Source organism: Taudactylus pleione, unplaced genomic scaffold, assembly GCF_031769625.1.
Source record: "Taudactylus pleione unplaced genomic scaffold, aTauple2 ptg000040l, whole genome shotgun sequence".
NCBI classification, from domain to species: Eukaryota; Metazoa; Chordata; class Amphibia; order Anura; family Myobatrachidae; genus Taudactylus; species Taudactylus pleione.
In genome coordinates, this window is record NW_028284442.1 from 7,887,261 (window position 1) to 7,905,924 (window position 18,664).

Genomic DNA, 18,664 nt, shown 5'->3' on the forward strand with positions numbered 1-18,664 from the left:
TTATCCTACGTACTACATGTTAGTTTTCTGCGGTTTTTGGTCTAAGTTTTGATTGGGGCAGTTTCTATGCTTCAGTTTCTAGTACTCATTTTCTTCAAATTGGCGCAGCGATTGCGGTGGCATTTCCTGCAGAGTTTAGGGCGTGCAAAGGGCTGGGAATGAGACAATTATTCAGTTGCGACTAGAACTAGTTGCGCACCTGGCGACAACCTGAAACGTTGTTTACCAACCAATCGTTGAACGACTAGCATTCAACAATTGGGGGGTGGTGAAGGGATTTTTTAGTTTTTCCTCCCAGGAGCCTTGATCCGGCCCAATTTGGTTCACGGGTAGGTTTTTTAGTTTTTCCCCTTCACTCTGGTTACTTGTTTCCCCTCTTATGCATCCCTGCTATTTAGTTGCTATGTGTTTTCTTAAAGATGTGTCGGGATGGTTTGGGTTTGGTGCGATACTCATGGTACGGAACTTTGTTGCTCACTGGGATTGCAGCAGTTGACAATTTGGGTTGTGTATGATGTGCGCGGTTTGGTGTTGAGTTTCGTGCTTGGGTTTCTTGTGTCCTCGGTGACTAAATAGGATGTGCCTGACTAGGAGGGTTGCCTGTCAGGAGCAACGATGAGCGACAGCAGAAAGGTGCGAGGTGATCGTTCGTAGTGAGAGGTTTTGTTGGGCTTAAAGCCAAATGGGAGGATGTGTGATCTGTATGGTGCATAGTGTGACTTGGAGAGTGGTGTATAAGCATGGTGCGGTAGGCAGGACGAGGAAGAAGGTGAATGTGTCAGAATACTGTCAGGCGATGTCACTGGGTGGCTTGGTTGTGAGTCATAGCTTTTAGTTGGCGATTTAACTCTGTATTTTTTTTTAATCCTGATTGAGGGCATCTTGATGACTTGGATTCAGATTCCTTATTTAGGAATTCTTGTTTTGGGCTAGGTCGTGTTGGGTGGCGGGCCAGTTTCCTTTGGAGTCTGGCTTTGGCGGGAGTACGCTGCAGATCAGTGGCTTTATGTGGCGTAAGATACATTGTGGGGGCACTTGCCCTCGATGAACCTGGCGAATTTGTCCTGCTCCGCACGGGAGGACTCGGGCGCTTTTTGGTACGGAAGCGCCTCGGATTGGCCCAGGAGGGAAGTGGGACCCTCGCAGCGTTAGTGCGTCTAGAGGGGGGACGTGTCAGTCGTTCCCCGAGTATTTGAGCAAAGTAAAAGCTAGAACTGAGCCTGCAGCGTCTCTTTGCCACCCTGGTTAGGTTAATTAATTAATTATAAATAAAAGCTGTGACCTTTTAGCCAAGCTCTGGTTGTCTGTGTCGTTATTTATTAGTTTATAGTTAAGTAAGCTATACAAGGTTGTTAAGGGTTAGAAGCAATAAACCAATGTATTTCTTAAGTGATGTTAAATTAATTTTAATGATAATACAAATGTTTTAAGTAGATACTCATAAAATGACTTTGAAGTAAACACAATGGGCCTGATTCAGACCCACTCGCGAGCGGCTGTCCGCTCGCAAGTGGGTCGATGTTATGCACTGAGCATGCGCACGACGGAGGGAGCTCCGTCGTGCGCATGCGCCAGACGCGACGAGCGAAGGAAATTCCTTCGCTCGTTGTGTCCGATCAAAGGGGGCGTGCTGTCAATGTTGATTGACAGCACGCCCCCTTTGGTGGGCGTGCCGGGGGCGTGCCTCCCTGACGGGGGCGTTCCCACGGGAACGCCTCCCGTCAGAAGCCGGCCCACTGACATCACTAGTGATGTCAGTGGGAGTGATTTTGGCTCTGATAGAGCCAAAATCACTCCGGAGCTTGTGGTTGAAAACCTCAACCGCAGGCTCCGGCTCGCAAATTCGATGGTCGCGATGGTCTCGACCATCGCGGCCATCACAAAGCACGCTCGTATAGCCTGTGGGTGGTGACCCACAGCTATACGAGCGTCCAGGAGGACGCTCCATGAAAATGGAGCCCGGCCCTCATTCAGAGCGTGCGGCTCTGAATGAGGGCCAATGCTTAGAATTTCTAAGGTTACCAATACATAATTTATATAATCTTTTGTCTTTCTTTCATTTTTTTAGTGTATTAAAGACATTTTTACAATGGTGTTAGTTTTCTAGTAACTTGAAACTACTCTCACTTTTGATCATTTACATGTGATTTAAATGTGTGATGCTTATCTGCATGTTACACAGGAAACGAAAAGGAGTGTTTTATTTAAATTGAATGTTGATTTATTACAATTTAACTCCACTTTCTGTCTTGCCCCGATTAGAAATTAACATATCCGCCGCTATACGGAACCTTAATAATGAAAATAATCAGAGTTATGGTAGACTCACCTAGATAACTCCTTTTCTTCTAGGTCCATAGGGTCCACAGGGTTACCATTGGGGGTATGCAGTCGGGAAGCCGGCGGACGTAATCCCGACACCCGGCTTCCAGACTGCTTTATCCCGGTGAGGGTTAAATGACAGGCGTCTAAATCTAGACGCCTGTCATTTTACTGACGCCGGGAGACTGGCGCCCGGTATCCCGATCGAAGTGATGCTGGGCGCCGCTGCGGACAGACGCGAGGGGGGGGGGGGGGAGGGTTAAGTTTAGGGCTCCAAGGGGGGGACTTAGGGTTAGGCACCTCCCCGGGAGTTAGGGTTAGGCTAGGGGAGGGAGGGTTAGGCACCCCCGGGGGGGAATTAGGGTTAGGCACCCTCCCGGGAGTTAGGGTTAGGCTAGGGGAGGGAGGGTTAGGCACCCCCGGGGGGGACTTAGGGTTAGGCACCCCCCCGGGGGATTTAGGTTTAGGCGGCGGGAAAGGGGTGGTTAAGTTTAAGCACTTAGAGGGGGGATTAGGGTTAGGCACCCCTAAGGAGGGTTAGGGTTAGGGGGGAGGTTAGATTAGTTAATACTTACCTTGGGACGATCAGGATTTTCGGGCGTCCGGCGGTAATTCATACCGATTCCCCATGGGGATATTATGGTTGGAAGATGAAGCAACAAACAATTAAAGCTTCAGCTCCCAGGATGCCCCAGGTCCTCCTCCATACAGTATATACCCCGCCCCTAGCCATAGGACTTCAGTTTCGTTAACAAGCGTCAAGGCAGGAGAAGGAAAGAGGAGTAGGAAGAACAATCGTACACCAGACACACTCTTACACAAAATAAGGGAATCTGTGACCGAAAGAAAAATCACCCAATGAAGCCAGGTGCGTCAGGGTGGGTGCCCTGTGGACCTCGAAGAAAAGGAGTTATCTAGGTAAGTCTACCATAACTCTAATTTTCTTCTTCGGGGTCCATAGGGATCCACAGGGATACCATGGGGATGTCCTAAAGCAGTTCCCCTAGGGTGGGAGACGCTCCTGAGCAGAAAGGAGCACTCATCGCTCAAAGGAAGCATCCTGAGAGGCAAAAGTATCAAAGGCATAAAACCTAAGAAAAGTGTGGAGAGAAGACCACGTGGCTGCCTTGCACAATTGCACAGCAGAGGCACAATTACTAAATGCCCACGATGGCCCTACAGACCGAGTAGAATGTGCTGTGACCGTGCTTGGGACAGGTTCATCAGCGTGAGAGATAGTCATACGCAACCATCGAGCCTGTGTCTGCTTGTTAAACGGCCATCCTCATTTGTGATTTTCTAACAGAGTTTGTACGCTCCACATAAATCGAGCAAGAGCACGAACTACATCCAGGGAGACTTCACCTACAGAAAGGTGTGGAGCCTGAAAAGCTGGAACAGGAACAACAATTTCTTCATTCACATAAAAACAGGACACTACCCTAGGGATATAACCCTCCCTTGTATGAAGAACAGCTTTTATCCTGATGAAAAAATTGGAGTGAAAAGGATCCACTGATGCTGCTGTCTGTTCCACCTGGAGAGAATCAATTTTTGTAGAGGCCTGTAATGGAACTGGGCATATTCAACCATGTTTACGGTGGATACCATGGACCTGCATTGCTGAGTGAATGGATACCCTCTGATTGTGGAGCAATTTGCGCACCCCCAATTGTAGAGCCGAAAACTTGTCCACTGGTAGAAAGATCCTTTGTGCCAGGGAATCCAGTAGTGCCCCGAGATGTATCATCTGCTGTGTTGGGAGAAAGTGAAGACTTTTTCCAATTGATTATCTAGACCTGCTCCTGTAGACAGGCAGTGGCCAGCTGGAGATGATGTTGTAAAACCTCTGTATACTGCCAACATCAGGAGGTCGTCCAAGTATGGCAGTATCCTTACTGCTTCTGAGATGAGCAGTCATGACCGCTATTATCGTAATAAACACCCGAGGGGCTCTGGGCAGACCAAACGGCAATGGTAATGTTGCTGAGGAACAACAAAACTCAGAAACCCTTAGTGGAATAGTGCAATAGGTACATGCAGATATGCATCCTGTATGTCCAGGGAACCATGAAATCCCCAGGTTCCATTGCCAGCATAATTGACCGTAGGGTCTCCATACTGAACTTGGGCACATGGATGAACCTGTAGAGATTTCAGATCCAGAATAGAGCAATGAGACCCATTTAGCTTCTGAATAAAAAACAAATCTGAGTAAAAACTCCTTCCTTGTTAGCTAAAGGAATCTGGGATTATCACCCCTGAATTTAGCAGGGCATGAATGGCCTTGATAGGATCTGATGGGGAAGTTATGCAAACAACCTTCTGGGGAGTAACCCTTTAGGAAGGTATCATGTAAGTATCCCCAGTAGGGAGGGGGATTTCCCACCAAATGCACTCTCCCTGTGGGAGAGGGTAAAAAGACGCTAGTCTTTTGGGAATCTGGAACAGTTTACCTGGAGTGTTCCATGCTTCCCCCATAAACTCAGTAAGCTGTTCAGATTGAGGGAATCCAGCCTAAATCACCTTCTGGTATCTAAACACCAGGTTTATTAGGCTTTAAGAGCTGGTACTTCATCTTCTATAATGAGGATTGAATTAACCGCCCCTTCTAGAGAGGAACATTCACTGATGAATGACGCGTCTGTAACACCTGCAGATAGGTAGATGCTAAGAGCAAGATTTTGAACTGAGTGGACATAACCCTCCATCCAGGAAGGATGTATGGGAAGAGGAAACATGGCAGGTTGTAATCATTGTGGGTAATCTAAAAGTGGGAAGCAATGTGGGGGCTGATAAGCGGTCCACTAACTACTTGAGACCAGGAGGACATAACTTGAGACCAGGAGGACATTCTAGGTGACCCCTGAACAGGTGCTGGTGAGGTGGACTGTTGTGGTGTATAACAATCAACACACAGTCCATCCTGTATGAAATCCTGAGAGGTCAACTGCACAGGATTTACATGAAACCAGCACAGGGACAACAGTCTCCTGTTTACCCTTGTCCTGAGACATGGGAAATACATGCAAGTAATCTACAACCAGTGTAGGGTTAACAATACAATGTAACCCTTTTCACAGATAAAAATAAATGTGACTCTCTTACCCCTATACACCGGGTAGTTGAGAGTTAGGAAAAAATCCAAAGAAAATTAACTTTTTATTTTTACAGCAGAGTTAGCATAAATCACATAAAATGCATATAATTGCAAAAGGGCATTAAAATCAACTACCTAAACACAAGTTTGGTAGGGTCAACATGTATATATATATTTGCAAATGGGCACTAAATTGCAATCACATTGGGAGGATATAAGTGCAATGCATACAAATATACTTACAAATCAGCACTGAATCAACTTATATAAGCAAAAAAGTTGGTAGGATTCCAGTGCTATATATCTTGGTCCTAGGAGAAAGGTATATTCAGAGAGAGGGAGAGAGCCCAAATCTCCCCTCAGCAAACATTTCCATGATCAATTGCAGTGGAGAGTCTCCAATCAATTAGGAGAGAGTGAAGTACAATTTAACCCCTACACATCCTGGTAGTTTTGGGTCAAATGGAGCAATAGCAGTGATTGTTATAACTGACAGTCATAAATAAAACCTGCCGGAACTCCTGTTTCCCTATATGCTTAGCTTATATACGTATAAAGGTAACAATGCAGTGTGACCACCTTCACAAACATCTTAATGAATGTGAAGTACTCAGAAAGAAACCCCCACCTTAAGAGAATGGAGAGAAAACAGTGATAGTTATAATTGACAAACAGAAATTAAAGACAGTGTCAATACAGCAGCTAGCAAACAGTCACATACAATGCAAATGTAATATAATTACAATCGTCTCTAAATCAACTACAGCAATGCAAAGGAATGGTGGGACATAGAGCACCATATACCTTACCTAGGGAGAGGTATACAGGGATACTGACCCAAACCCTCCTGAGACTAACAGCTACAGGGCGCACTGAGCGTGGATCGCGAGCGTCTCATTACACGTGAAGGGTAGTGGAATAACCCAGACGCGCAAATCCCTTCGTAGGTACAGCGTCTAGGTCGAGGGAGGAGCTGCCGGGGTAGCGCCTACCTCCTCTAAGCTGCATTAACCAGCCGGGTACGCTGGCCTCGTGGTAGCAGATAGCGTCTGCTGCCGATCCCCGGCATCAGATGATAAGGCTCCGGCTGGTGTAGTGAGGACACCATAAGCAAGGACTTCCGCGCGTGTTTCCTCGTAAGCGAGGAACCGCCTTACATGACATCTCTGAGGATCCGATTCAGTCCAGGTCACAGCATTGCTGCTAGCTAAGCTCAGCCACGACCCACCAAAATCACCAGCATAATTATTGATGTTGCGGTGCGGCAGAGGTAGATGTCTTCATTCAGGCGCTTGGTACTGCCAACTCACAAAACATAAAATACAATATAAAATAAAAGCTTATAACTGCTCTGAGCAGTCCCCGTTACAAAGGTACATCTACAAACTGAAGTCCTATGGCTAGGATATATGGAGGAGGACCCGGGGCATCCTGGGAGCTGAAGCTTTAACTGTTTGGTGCCTGGTCTTCCAACTATGATATCCCCACGGTATCTCTGTGGATCACTATGGACCCCGAAGAAGAAAACCCCGCTATGTACCAAGGGGAGCTCACAGGTACAGCGATTGTAGTAACTGCTGTGCCCGTGAGTTATATCTGTAGCATGTTGTAGAAGTCTTTTATATTTGTGAAAGAGTTTTCCGGGGGAAGCAGACACTGCGCATGCGCACAGTATCAGCATCCGCCGCCCGCCGGCTGGATGCTGATTTCTCTCCTGCTCATAAGCCACCATAAGCTTAAAGCAGTTTACACCATTGTAAACTAATGGGGCCAAACTTCGAAACACTTTACTTTTTGGAGTTTGGTACATAGGGCTGAGATTGTAGTCCCCATTGAGAATAATGGGCACTGCGATCTGCACTGCTAATTAGCACTCTGAAGGAGATTTCTGTGAAATTTGTGAGAGATTTCTGTGAAATCTCCTGCAGTGTGCTATTAGTACATAACAACAGTTCATGAAACTATGCAGAAACTTCAGTTTCTACATAATTTTCTGAAAAAGAAATCTTGATACATAGGCCCCATGGTCACCTTTCATTATGCAGCACACATACTTACCTACTCTCCCAGAAGTTGCGGATAGCCCTCCGCATCCCTGGAAGAGTGGCCTGATCTCCAACATCTTAGTGAAGTGGGCAGTATGGGGAAATAATTGCGGGTCCATATGAAGGGGGTGTCATTTAGTACTGCCTAATGACTTAGGAGCCGTGCTCCGCCCCCCGAAGTGACCAGCAGCGTCTCCTCTCCGGGCTTCTCCTGGAGAGGAGATTTATAAAGTCGGCTTGTATGCAGCACTGTAAGTTTATGATGTGTAGTGATATCGTTGATTAGAATAAGATACAATATGATTCCAGACCAGTGGCACAAACAGACTGGAGAGGCCAATCAAAGTTCTTTTGTGACCTCCTCTTTCAGTACATCTGGGTATCTAATTGAATACATTTTTGTAGTGTGGTCTGTAAATAAATATAATTACATCTATGCAGCACTTCCTATGAAAACCTTGCACACCACAGGAATATACAATAGACACAGCAAGGACTATCGGCACCAGCAAGTGACACTCCACCTACTCATTGTGAATTGCTGTTTCAAGATTTACATGTACACACTTTATATTACCTTCTTCTGTTTGCTATGTAATTTCTGTGCTTTCAGTCTCTAATAGTGCTAGGACTGTGTACACAAGGGTTCTCTAGTACCAGCTTGTATCCTAGTTTCATTGGAGAACTCTACTGTATTTAAAAGTTTTTGGTCAATTACAATGATAGAAACCACAAACAAGAATATTTTTTAATGTTAGGGTCTTATCTATTTGGTTTTATTCCCAGCCCTGAGCTAGGAAACAAATTCAAGATGCAGTACAAAGCAAGCAGAATATATAACAAGTTCAAAGTTTGAATAAACAAAACTGCTTATGCATAGTAATCACTACAAAGATGAAAAAAAGTGAACATTTATGTTAATGTGTAGGAAAATCCTTGTTTATAAGCATTATTGAAAGATAATCAGCCCTCCTAACCTCATATAACTTCTTGTGTCATGTGTACCTAGCCTCTCTAAGAATAGGACAGAAGCAGGATGTCTTTGTACAGCAGCCACAGGCAAAGGAGCTGAAACGTAATAAATAGAAATAGCTCAGAAACACAGTCACAGTAGTTTAGTTTTCTCAAAGTAAAAAAGCCAATTTCTAATGTCACCAGCATGTCTGTTTTAGGTGCTGCTGGTGCAAGCAGACGTGACAGTACAGACATTGTAAAAATGATGTGTTAGTGTCTGCCCCTAATGCCGGTTGAGCGCTGCAGAATAAAGATGTTTTGTGCATTATCCTCAGTTCCAGTTTGCGCTCCAGGGTGACTTGTGTTGTCTGAAGGATGAACATTGTGTCTGAAGCATTGGCAGTACAGCGAGACGTGGAACCCAGCCATGGGCCTCAGAAAGCTCTGTCTGCTCTGTTAGGGTGGTACACATTTTTCTAAGAGAGTAGCTATGAACTTGCCACTGTGAGTGAGATGAGCACTAGTATGTATCACATTAAAACTTCACAGATATTTCTTCCATCCACTACTGGCAACCTATTACGGAGATACAATTACCATAACTAGGTCCTTCAAGTATTGTAGTACAGTAGCCTGAAATACCACCACTAGATATTCAAATAGTGATATACAGTTTATTACATAATAACTCAGAAGTATACTACCATATATATCATACATAGCATATTGCCCATTTATATAATAAAAACAAGAGTAAATGTAACATACCGGATTTCTTTGTTAATGGCATCTAGCTGCTCTTGAAGCATCATGGCTAACGTCTGAGCATCAGAATGTCCGCCAGGTGACAAAAGGTCCATGGAACTGAAAATAGTGTCACGGTCATCATCATCGTCAATGTCAGACATCTCAGTATCACTTTCAAAAGGATGGCTGCTAAGGACTCCCATCTGCTGCGTTCGATTCCATTCATGGTCGCCCAGAGACTTAACCTTAATCAATTGCAAAAATATGAATTAAAATTATGACATGTGGACAATGCTGTCTCAGCTGCCATATTTCTTTACCCACTGTAGTCCTTCTATTAATGTTCCATCTGTCCCGGGTTTTGGGACTTGAACTGATTAGCTAGACCTTTATTTGATAGTACAATGAACTGGACAAGCTACATATTCAATTACTATTTGTGACACAAGTGTCGGAACACAGGTCTTTTTTAAGCTAAATACAGAGATTTGTACACAATTTTAAAATGGCTGCAATTATCAATGCACCATATAGTAAACCTTCAAATATTTAAAGCAAAAATATCAAATTGTTTATTTAAATATATTGTACAAAAATATATTGGGTTGACATTTGCAGTGTGTACAAATCACTATATACTATAACCAATTTCTTTGAGATTATAGTACACAATATTCTTAAGAAGATGAGGTGTTACCTCTTTAGGTGCGTACACACTAAGCGATCAGGAAAGACAGTACGATTACGACACCGTAATCGTACAGTCGTTCCTGATCCCCTGTAGTGTCTGCACTGAACGTCATTCAGTGCAGGCACTGTCCATCACTCCTGAACATGCCAATCTGTCGTTATCATCAGATTGTGCTGCATGTTCAGGCGATGGACAATGTCGGAAACGACCAGCGGGAGTGCGCATCGCTGGTCGTTTCTGACATAAAAGTGCACGATTTGTGCATGATTACTGAGCGATTGCACAATTACGAAGTCGTAATCGTGCAGTCGCTCAGTAATGTCGCCCAGTGTGTACCCACCATTTGGGTGCAGGTTCATTAGTCGTATTCAAATATTCGTCCCATAGGATATTAGTATGAGGGGTCCTTGGCTGGTAGGACTTTGTGTCCAAAGTAAAAAAGAGACTGCTCCAGCAAAGGATTGATTTCCAAACAATGAATGTTTTAATGTTATAACATTTTTGACTAGATAATTAAAAGAGGAGTTTGCATCAATATAATGCATTTGGTGGAGGAAGAAATCTGGGCTTTGGAATTAATCCTGAGAATTTTACTACCAACCAATATATTGGATTTCATTTTGATTATGGTGTGCAGAGACATCCACTCTGCCCAGAATACCAGAAGGGTATATAATGTACTTAAGGACATATTATTCAAATAATCTGTACTTATTTCACAACATGCTTAGAGCCATCATAATACAATAAATTGTAAACATGCAGAAATAAAACTGGGAAAATCCTGACCTTTGGTTCTTCACGTCTTATTCCCATTCTCCCTCTTCGTGGTCTCCTAATGACTTTAGTTGATCGATAGTCCGGCTGACTATCTACCAGCGAGCTCACAGAGTATCTCAACTCAGCAGATGAGTCCAAGTGAGGTCTAACACAAATACAGAATAATTTTTTCTAAAAATTTGGTTGATCCCATTGCACCAGACTATAGCTTAAAAATGAAAAATGATCACTGAACTGATTTAGTTGCTGCAACCATTTTGTAAAACTCTACAATTTTAATGGCTTTGTTACTACTGGGAAGTAGGCAGGAGCTGGGGCATAGTGGGTAACAGTGAGGAACGTATGGATAAAACTAATGTAATTCTTAACATTCTCTACAATATAACGAAGAGTAATAGTATAGTATAGTACAATAATATATTCCTATTTTAAATAAAAGCAGATACAGAACTTTCAATTTAAAAATCACAAATATTATTTTAGAATACATGTTCTATAAATACAAATTAGGAAAGCAATCTTGTCATTAGACTATTTATTTATAACCTAATTAATGGAGAACAGAGGAAACAGTGGGTGCTAAGTTAAAGGAATTCTATATATACAGGTTGAGTCTCCCATATCCAAATATTCCGAAATACGGAATTATTTTGGCATGACTGAGATAATGAAAACTTTGATTTTTGATGGTTCAATGTACACGAACTTTGTCTAAAGCAGAAATTATTAAAAATATTGTATAAAATTACCTTCAGGCTGTGTGTATAAGGGGTAAATGAAACATAAATTAATTTCATTTCTGTACACAAACTTTGCTTGAGCCTCAAAAGTATTGAAAATATTGTATAAAAGTACCTGCAGGCTGTGTGTATAAGGTGTATATAACACATAAATGCATTCTGTGTGTATATTTGGGTCCCATTCCCAAGATATTTCATTATGATATGCAAATATTCCAAAATACGGAATATTCCGTTATCCAAAATACCCCTGGTCCCAAGCATTTTGGATATGGGAGACTCAACCTGTATAGTAATCCTCAAAAGTTACCAACACCCTTGGTGTTTTCCATGTCTTATCTAGACAGGAACACATCTACATTTAACGCGCTCACTGGCAGCTTCTTACCAAGTTGGCTCTGGTACTTAGTGAAGATGTTTTTGACTAGCAATGTATTATCTTTTGTAAATATCCACATATTATAATATGTAAAGACTAGGACACTTAATTATATATATATCAGTATATCGTGTCGATTTTAAATTAAATTCTGGTGCTACGGGGGTCTAGAGTAATTATGGTTTTCCTTTCAGTATATAAAAAAATAAAGATCAATTCAGAAATACAAAAATACAATGCAAAAATACTGAACCAATGGAAGAAAATAAAGAGGCGATAGTATTTGAAAACAAAGTATTGCATTACAGACAAAAAACAAAAATAGTTCTTTTTAACACTGCTAGAAGCATTTCAAATAAAATTTAAAACGGGAACACATTTTAAAATGTCAAGTTAGAGTTGCATTGTGGTTTTATTGTCTGTGATGGAAAGGACACAATGAAACTTATTTTAGGTAGGATCTGGTCAAACCAAAGATTTGCCACTAAAGTAAAGCAACGACCTCTTACTATAGATCAGGGATGGGGGGCCGTATAGGGCCCGCGGAATCATTTGGTCTGGCCCATGAAGCTTTTTACTGATAGCCTCATCTGGCTAGCAGGGTGCCTAGAATGGCACCCTACAGCCAGAATCTATGCAGCAGTGCCGCCTGGGGGATCCTTAGGATGCTTCAGACGGTCACACCGTGGCCCTAACAGCTCCCGAAGCATCCTTAGGATGCTCCGGGTTTTGCTGTAATCACCGGCGATTGTGGCCCCGCCCCGATGTGATGTCATACAGAGGGGGTGAGGTCTGCACCAGGCCTGCAAATAATGTTATATATAACAAAATGGCCATCAGCAGAAAAAAGATTCCCCACCCCTGCTATAGATGATATACCCTTGAGACAACCAGATACCTGAAGCACCTACTGTATGCTAGCACAATACCTTGTTAATGTTGGTTCTATCAAGGATCCAGTACGCAGCTTCATCTGGTCAAGCTCAACTCTTAATTTTTCAATTTCTTCTGCTAGTCGGTCCTTAATAAATAAATACATGTAACTATGCACGTGTGTTCTACATGCACATATATTACATCATTTGCACACGTTTATAATACTATGATTGTGTTTCAAACATATTTTCTCTGATCTAAAACATGCACTATACAGTCTATTTTCAGAAAAAATTACATTCTAACAATGCAACATACAGTAACTGTATTACCTTATCGTGTAAACATTCTTCTAATTGTTTTCTGAAATGTTCTGAGTCCTGAAGTAAAATATTCTGCAACACACAGAAACGACACAACATTCATAACCAAATTGTGTCTAATGTCATGATTGGTACATGACAATACACACGTAAAAAATGTCTTCTCTAAAAAAAAATGTATTATTGTCATAGCTAATACTGTCATGTATTTGGAAAATATGTTAGCATTTTACACTACACATAAAATGTAATATCATAGAAAGCACATACTGGAGGGCTATATTTAATAAGCGGTGAGTTTTCAAAGCAGACACATTGCAGGATTAAATCGCCAACAGTATTCCAGTTAATGATTTTGCATGCATCAATATTATGGGCCTTTTAAATCCCATAGGCAAAACCTCAGAAACGTTGACTGCTTTGGACCCCCTTCCCCCTTTGTAAAAATAGTCCGTACAAATATGGTACTACAATGGTATTTTTCAAGGTAGTCCACCTTGAAAAAGACCATTGGAGTCAAAACACTGCTTATGGGAGTGCTGCTGTACATGTAGAAGCCAGATGCCTACCTGTGATGACCACAAGACCTTGATCTTTCCAGGGAGATCTTCAGAGTTATCTGTACCATTGTGTTCATCACTCTCTAAGATCTGGTAGGAGACCTATTTGGCTGACACTACTAGCCTATTTTTATTTATTTAGGTTTCATTTTTATTTGATGTAATTTTATAACAAAATGTAGATAAAGATAATGCTTCTCCGTTTATTTTTCATCCCTAAATTGCATCGTTGTTGGGAGTGATGCCACCTGATAAGGATAAAGACGACACAGAATTTATGAGATATGCCTATAATGTTTCTGCTTTTTGTAAGTAGAATAAAATAGGGGGTAAGTGGATTGAGTCAACCCATCCCCCAGAACATGGTGGTCAATTTGGGATATACACTATCCATGAACGTGTGCACATGATTGGGAGTGCTCTACTGTATAATCATTTGCATTGGAATAATATAGTACATTATCATTTTTGTTTTTTATGTGGAGCCCACAGGAAGAGATCGACACTACCTGAAGAATATCTTTATAATCAAACTATTGAGACCCTGGTTTGATATACTGGCTTTGCCATCAAGACGGTATATTATATTTTGTTTACTATACACCAGGGACATGAAGGGTCCACCAGGGGAATGCCGCATTAGGGGCCGGCTGCAAATCTACCAACCCGCCGCAGAACACATTTTATTCTACCCTTAAGGGACCTCTAAGTACCAGCTGCATAAACCAGGGACTTGGGGAATGTAGTTAGTACAGACATTTTAGCAGAACACAGACAGGACAGGCAGATACAATATCAGGAACACAGACAGGACAGGCAGACACTAGGGATATGGAACACAGACAGGACAGGCACATGCAGGACATAGAACACAGACAACTGGCAGACACTGGGTATGGAACACAGACAGGACAGGCTTCACACATTTGACACCTAGCACTTGCTGTGTTGCTACAATGGCCACTGTAGAGCTGGCAGCTGGATGGATCCCTGTGAAAGAGGGGAGGGGGGGATGCAGAGCAGAACACACTCCAGAGGCTTCCTTCTATTCCATCTGTGCAGAAGACCTGAAGGACAGCCAAAGTGCATTCTGCATTCTGGACTCCTCCTGCTCCCTGTGGGACCAGAAGGTAAAATACCCTAGTTGTTGCTTCCCACATGACAGCAAGGGGTCCCGAATCCACCACTGCTTATACGGTTTGAAATTATTACACACTACTTGATGAATAGCAGGGCCGGTTCTAGGCCAAGTGGAGCCCAGGGCGAAAATTCCCTTTTGCGCTCCGCTCCCTCCACACACTCACTGCCTCTTAGCCTCACCCACACACTGCCCCCATAGCCTCACCCACACACGCAGCCCCCATAGCCTCACACACTCACTGCCTCTTAGCCTCACACACACACGCAGCCCCCACAGCCTCACACACGCAGCCCCCATAGCCTCACACACACACTGCCCCCATAGCCTCACACACACACTGCCCCCATAGCCTCACACACACACTGCCCCCCATAGCCTCACACACACACTGCCCCCCATAGCCTCACACACACACTTCCCCATAGGCTCACACACACATGCTGCCCCATAGCCTCACACACACGCTGCCTCATTGCCTCACACACACACTGCCCCCCATAGCCTCACACATGCTGCCCCCATAGCCTCACACACACATGCTGCCCCATAGCCTCACACACACGCTGCCTCATTGCCTCACACGCACACTGCCCTCATAGCCTCACACACACACTGCCACCATAGCCTCACACACACACTGCCCCATAGCCTCACACACACACTGCCCCCATAGCCTCACACACACACTGCCCCCATAGCCTCACACACACACTGCCCCCATAGCCTCACACACACACTGCCCCCATAGCCTCACACACACACTGCCCACCTCACAGATCACACTGCCCTCACACACAAGAATCCCTTCACAGATTACACTGCCCCCACCAAACAAATCATACTGGCCCTACACACAGACTCCCTCTTAAAGATCACACTGCCCTCACATACAGGCCCCCCTCAGAGATCACTGTCCCCACATACAGGCCCCCTCACAGATCACACTGCTCCTACACACAGGCCTCCCCCTCAGATATCACACTGCTCCCACGCACAGGTCCTCGCTCAGATATCACACTGCACCCACACACAGGCCCCTTAGAGATCACACTGATCCCACACACACGCCCCCTCACAATTCACTCTGCCCTCACACACATGTCCACCCTTAGAGACCCCCTGCACCCTCACAGATCACACTGCCCCTCATAACGGATCATACTGCCCCCACACACAGGCCTCCCCTTAGAGATCACACTGCCCCACCACACAGACCCCCATCACAGATCACACCCCCTCAGAGACACCCTACCTTCCGTCACAGATCACACTGACCCATATCACAAATCAAACAGGCACCCTTATAGATCACACAACCCCCTCCCCCAGATTGTACTCCCCCCCTCACAGATCACACTACCCCCACACACAGTCCCCCACTCACATATCACACTGTCCCCATGTCACAGATCAAACAAGGCCCCCTAATAGCACACACAGCCCCCTCCCTCATAGATCACACTCCCCCACCTCACAGCCCCCCCTCTCACACTGCCTCCATTCACAGGCCCCCACTTACAGATCATAATGCCACCATACACTGGGCCTCCCTTCACAGATCATACAGCCCCCCTTCACAGAGCACACTGCCCCCAAACACTGGTTCCCCCCTCAGAGACCCCCTGCCCCCTCACGGATCACACTGCCCCCTTGTCACAAATCAAACAGCCCCCCTTATAGATTACACAACCCCCTCCCAGATTACACAACCCCCTCCCCTACAGGTCATACTCTCCCACCTCACAGCCCCCTCTCACAGATTACACTAGCCCCACACACAAGCCCCCATTCACAGATCACACTGCCATGTCACAGATCAAACAAGGCCCCCTTATAGCTCGCACAGCCCCCTCCCTCACAGATCACACCTCACAGATCACACTGCCCCCATACACAGTCCCCCACTTACAGATCAAACAGCCCCCCTCACAGAGCACACTGCCCCCTTCACAGATTGCAATGCCCCATGTCACAGATCATCAAATAGGCCCCCTCAAAGATCACACACCCCACCTCTCACAGATCACAAACCCCCACAGAGATCACACGGCCCCATGTTGTCACATAACAGTCCTCCTCACAGATCGCACTCCCCCACCTCACAACCCCCTCTCATTGATGGCACTGCCCCACCTTCATAGCTCTAGCAGAGCAATGCACTTAACTGATTTCCTTGAAGAGACCTCATTTTGGCATCCTCCTCTGCAGTGGTGCGCTTCAACAGTCCCCGACCTGGCTCAACATTCTAGTCTTCTTGATCAGTCTGGTGACGACTGGCTGGGAGGGAAGGAGCCATGGAGGGGCAGACATACATGCTGGGGAGTTTGCAACAACCCCCCACCGATGCTCTCCCTTCCCCGATCACATCCCGCTAAGCCCCACCACCGATCATGGTCCACTAAGTTCTGCCCCTCTCAGAAAGAGGAATGGCCTGATATCACAGGGGCCCACCTGGGAATTACCCGGATCCCCGGTGGCCCTGTCCAAGCCTGCTGTATACTGTATACCTCCAAGCTTTGACTAAACTACCTTTGAGGAAAAGAATAAGAGTTAAGCTGCAAATCCCGGAATGGTCATCATAGTCTCCAGACTTAAGCCCATCGAGCTAGTATGGGGTGAATTGGACAGAATGGTGAAAGCAAAGAAATCTACAAGGGCAACATATTTGTGGAAACTTCTGCAACAGTGTTGGGAAGAGTTTACCAAAGAATATTTGATTTCCACTAGAAACAATGCCACCAGTGTGTTCAAGTGTTCTATTTTGGGTTTCCTCTGGGTACTCCGATTTCCTCCCACACTCCAAAAATATACTGGTAGGTTAACTGGCTCCCCAAAAAAATTAACCCTAGTGTTTAAGTACGTGTGTACATGTGTTAGGGAACATAGATTGTAAACTCCACTGGGGCAGGGACTGATGTAAATGGACAAATATTTTCTGTAAAGTGCTGTGGAATATGTGTGCACTATATAAATAACTGGCAATAAATAAATAAATATTGGCAAAAGGTTGCTACTTTGAGGAGTCAAAACCTTAGAATATTTTTGTTAAACAAAATTATTCTATGATTTTTTTTTTCTCATCTCCAATTGTTTATTTGTTTTATTCTCTAATAGTACATTGAGACATTAAACTGCAAACATTTCAATAAAAGCTGGAAAATGAAGGTGTTCTAAAACTTTTGACCGGCAGTGTATACTATAAGGAAAGATATATCTCATTAAAATTTTCAAAAACAATAGCGGAGTTGTAAATAACTACTGAACATGTGCAGGGACCACCTTGTCTTTACTGTGCAGAATGACATAGTGGGAGACAGAAGCCTCCTACTTAGCTCCTCTGAGACCTGGTTAATATCTGCATATAAAGCTGTTCCAGCATCCCTGCACCATTACCCGTTTGCAGCATACCCTCACTGGCTGGTGAGAGGTATAGTACCCTGCTACACTTAAGCTTTGCTCCATCACCAGTGTACATGTAACAGTGAGTACAAGTGTACCATCTATCTTTCAATAAACCAAAACCACTATACTATACCTATAACCTTTACAAGAGGCCAGCCGAAGCAGGCATGACAAGTGATACTTTTTATCAGATATTATATCCATCTGGCACACTAATTGAACACATGTGAAACACATGGCAAAATACACCACCATGGGAGAAAATTGGAATGTGAGATGAGAGCCATTGCTGAGAAACAATCTTAGTGCAGTTATTGGCTACATCACTGGCTGTACTTATTACAATGACCACAGAAAAGCAGACCTCACTATAGGAAATTATTAAATATTTTTGCTGTTAACACTTACTGGCACAGGTTGCTTCATAGCAGTGGACCTAGTGCCAAGTACAGAAGACATTTGGGAGCTGTGTTGGAGACACAGAAGGGGACTGGAGAGACGAAAGGGGACTGGAGAGACAAAAGAGGACTGGAGAGACAAAAGAGGACTGGAGAGACAAAAGAGGACTGGAGAGTCAAAAGAGGACTGGAGAGTCAAAAGAGGA

General features: G+C 44.2%; 1 protein-coding gene across 7 annotated transcripts in view; it reads right to left on the reverse strand.

Annotated features, from left to right (window-relative positions):
- Positions 1 to 18,664, reverse strand: part of PPFIA2 (PPFI scaffold protein A2) — a 452,695-nt gene that overhangs the window by 88,639 nt on the left and 345,392 nt on the right. For all 7 annotated transcript variants that reach the window (XM_088454381.1, XM_088454383.1, XM_088454384.1 and 4 more), the window contains 4 exons: positions 12,967 to 13,029; positions 12,688 to 12,779; positions 10,649 to 10,784; positions 9,190 to 9,413 (listed from right to left, as the gene is read on the reverse strand). In XM_088454381.1, the coding sequence (XP_088310507.1) occupies positions 9,190 to 9,413; positions 10,649 to 10,784; positions 12,688 to 12,779; positions 12,967 to 13,029 (515 nt within the window). The remainder of the gene's footprint in view (positions 1 to 9,189; positions 9,414 to 10,648; positions 10,785 to 12,687; positions 12,780 to 12,966; positions 13,030 to 18,664) is intronic.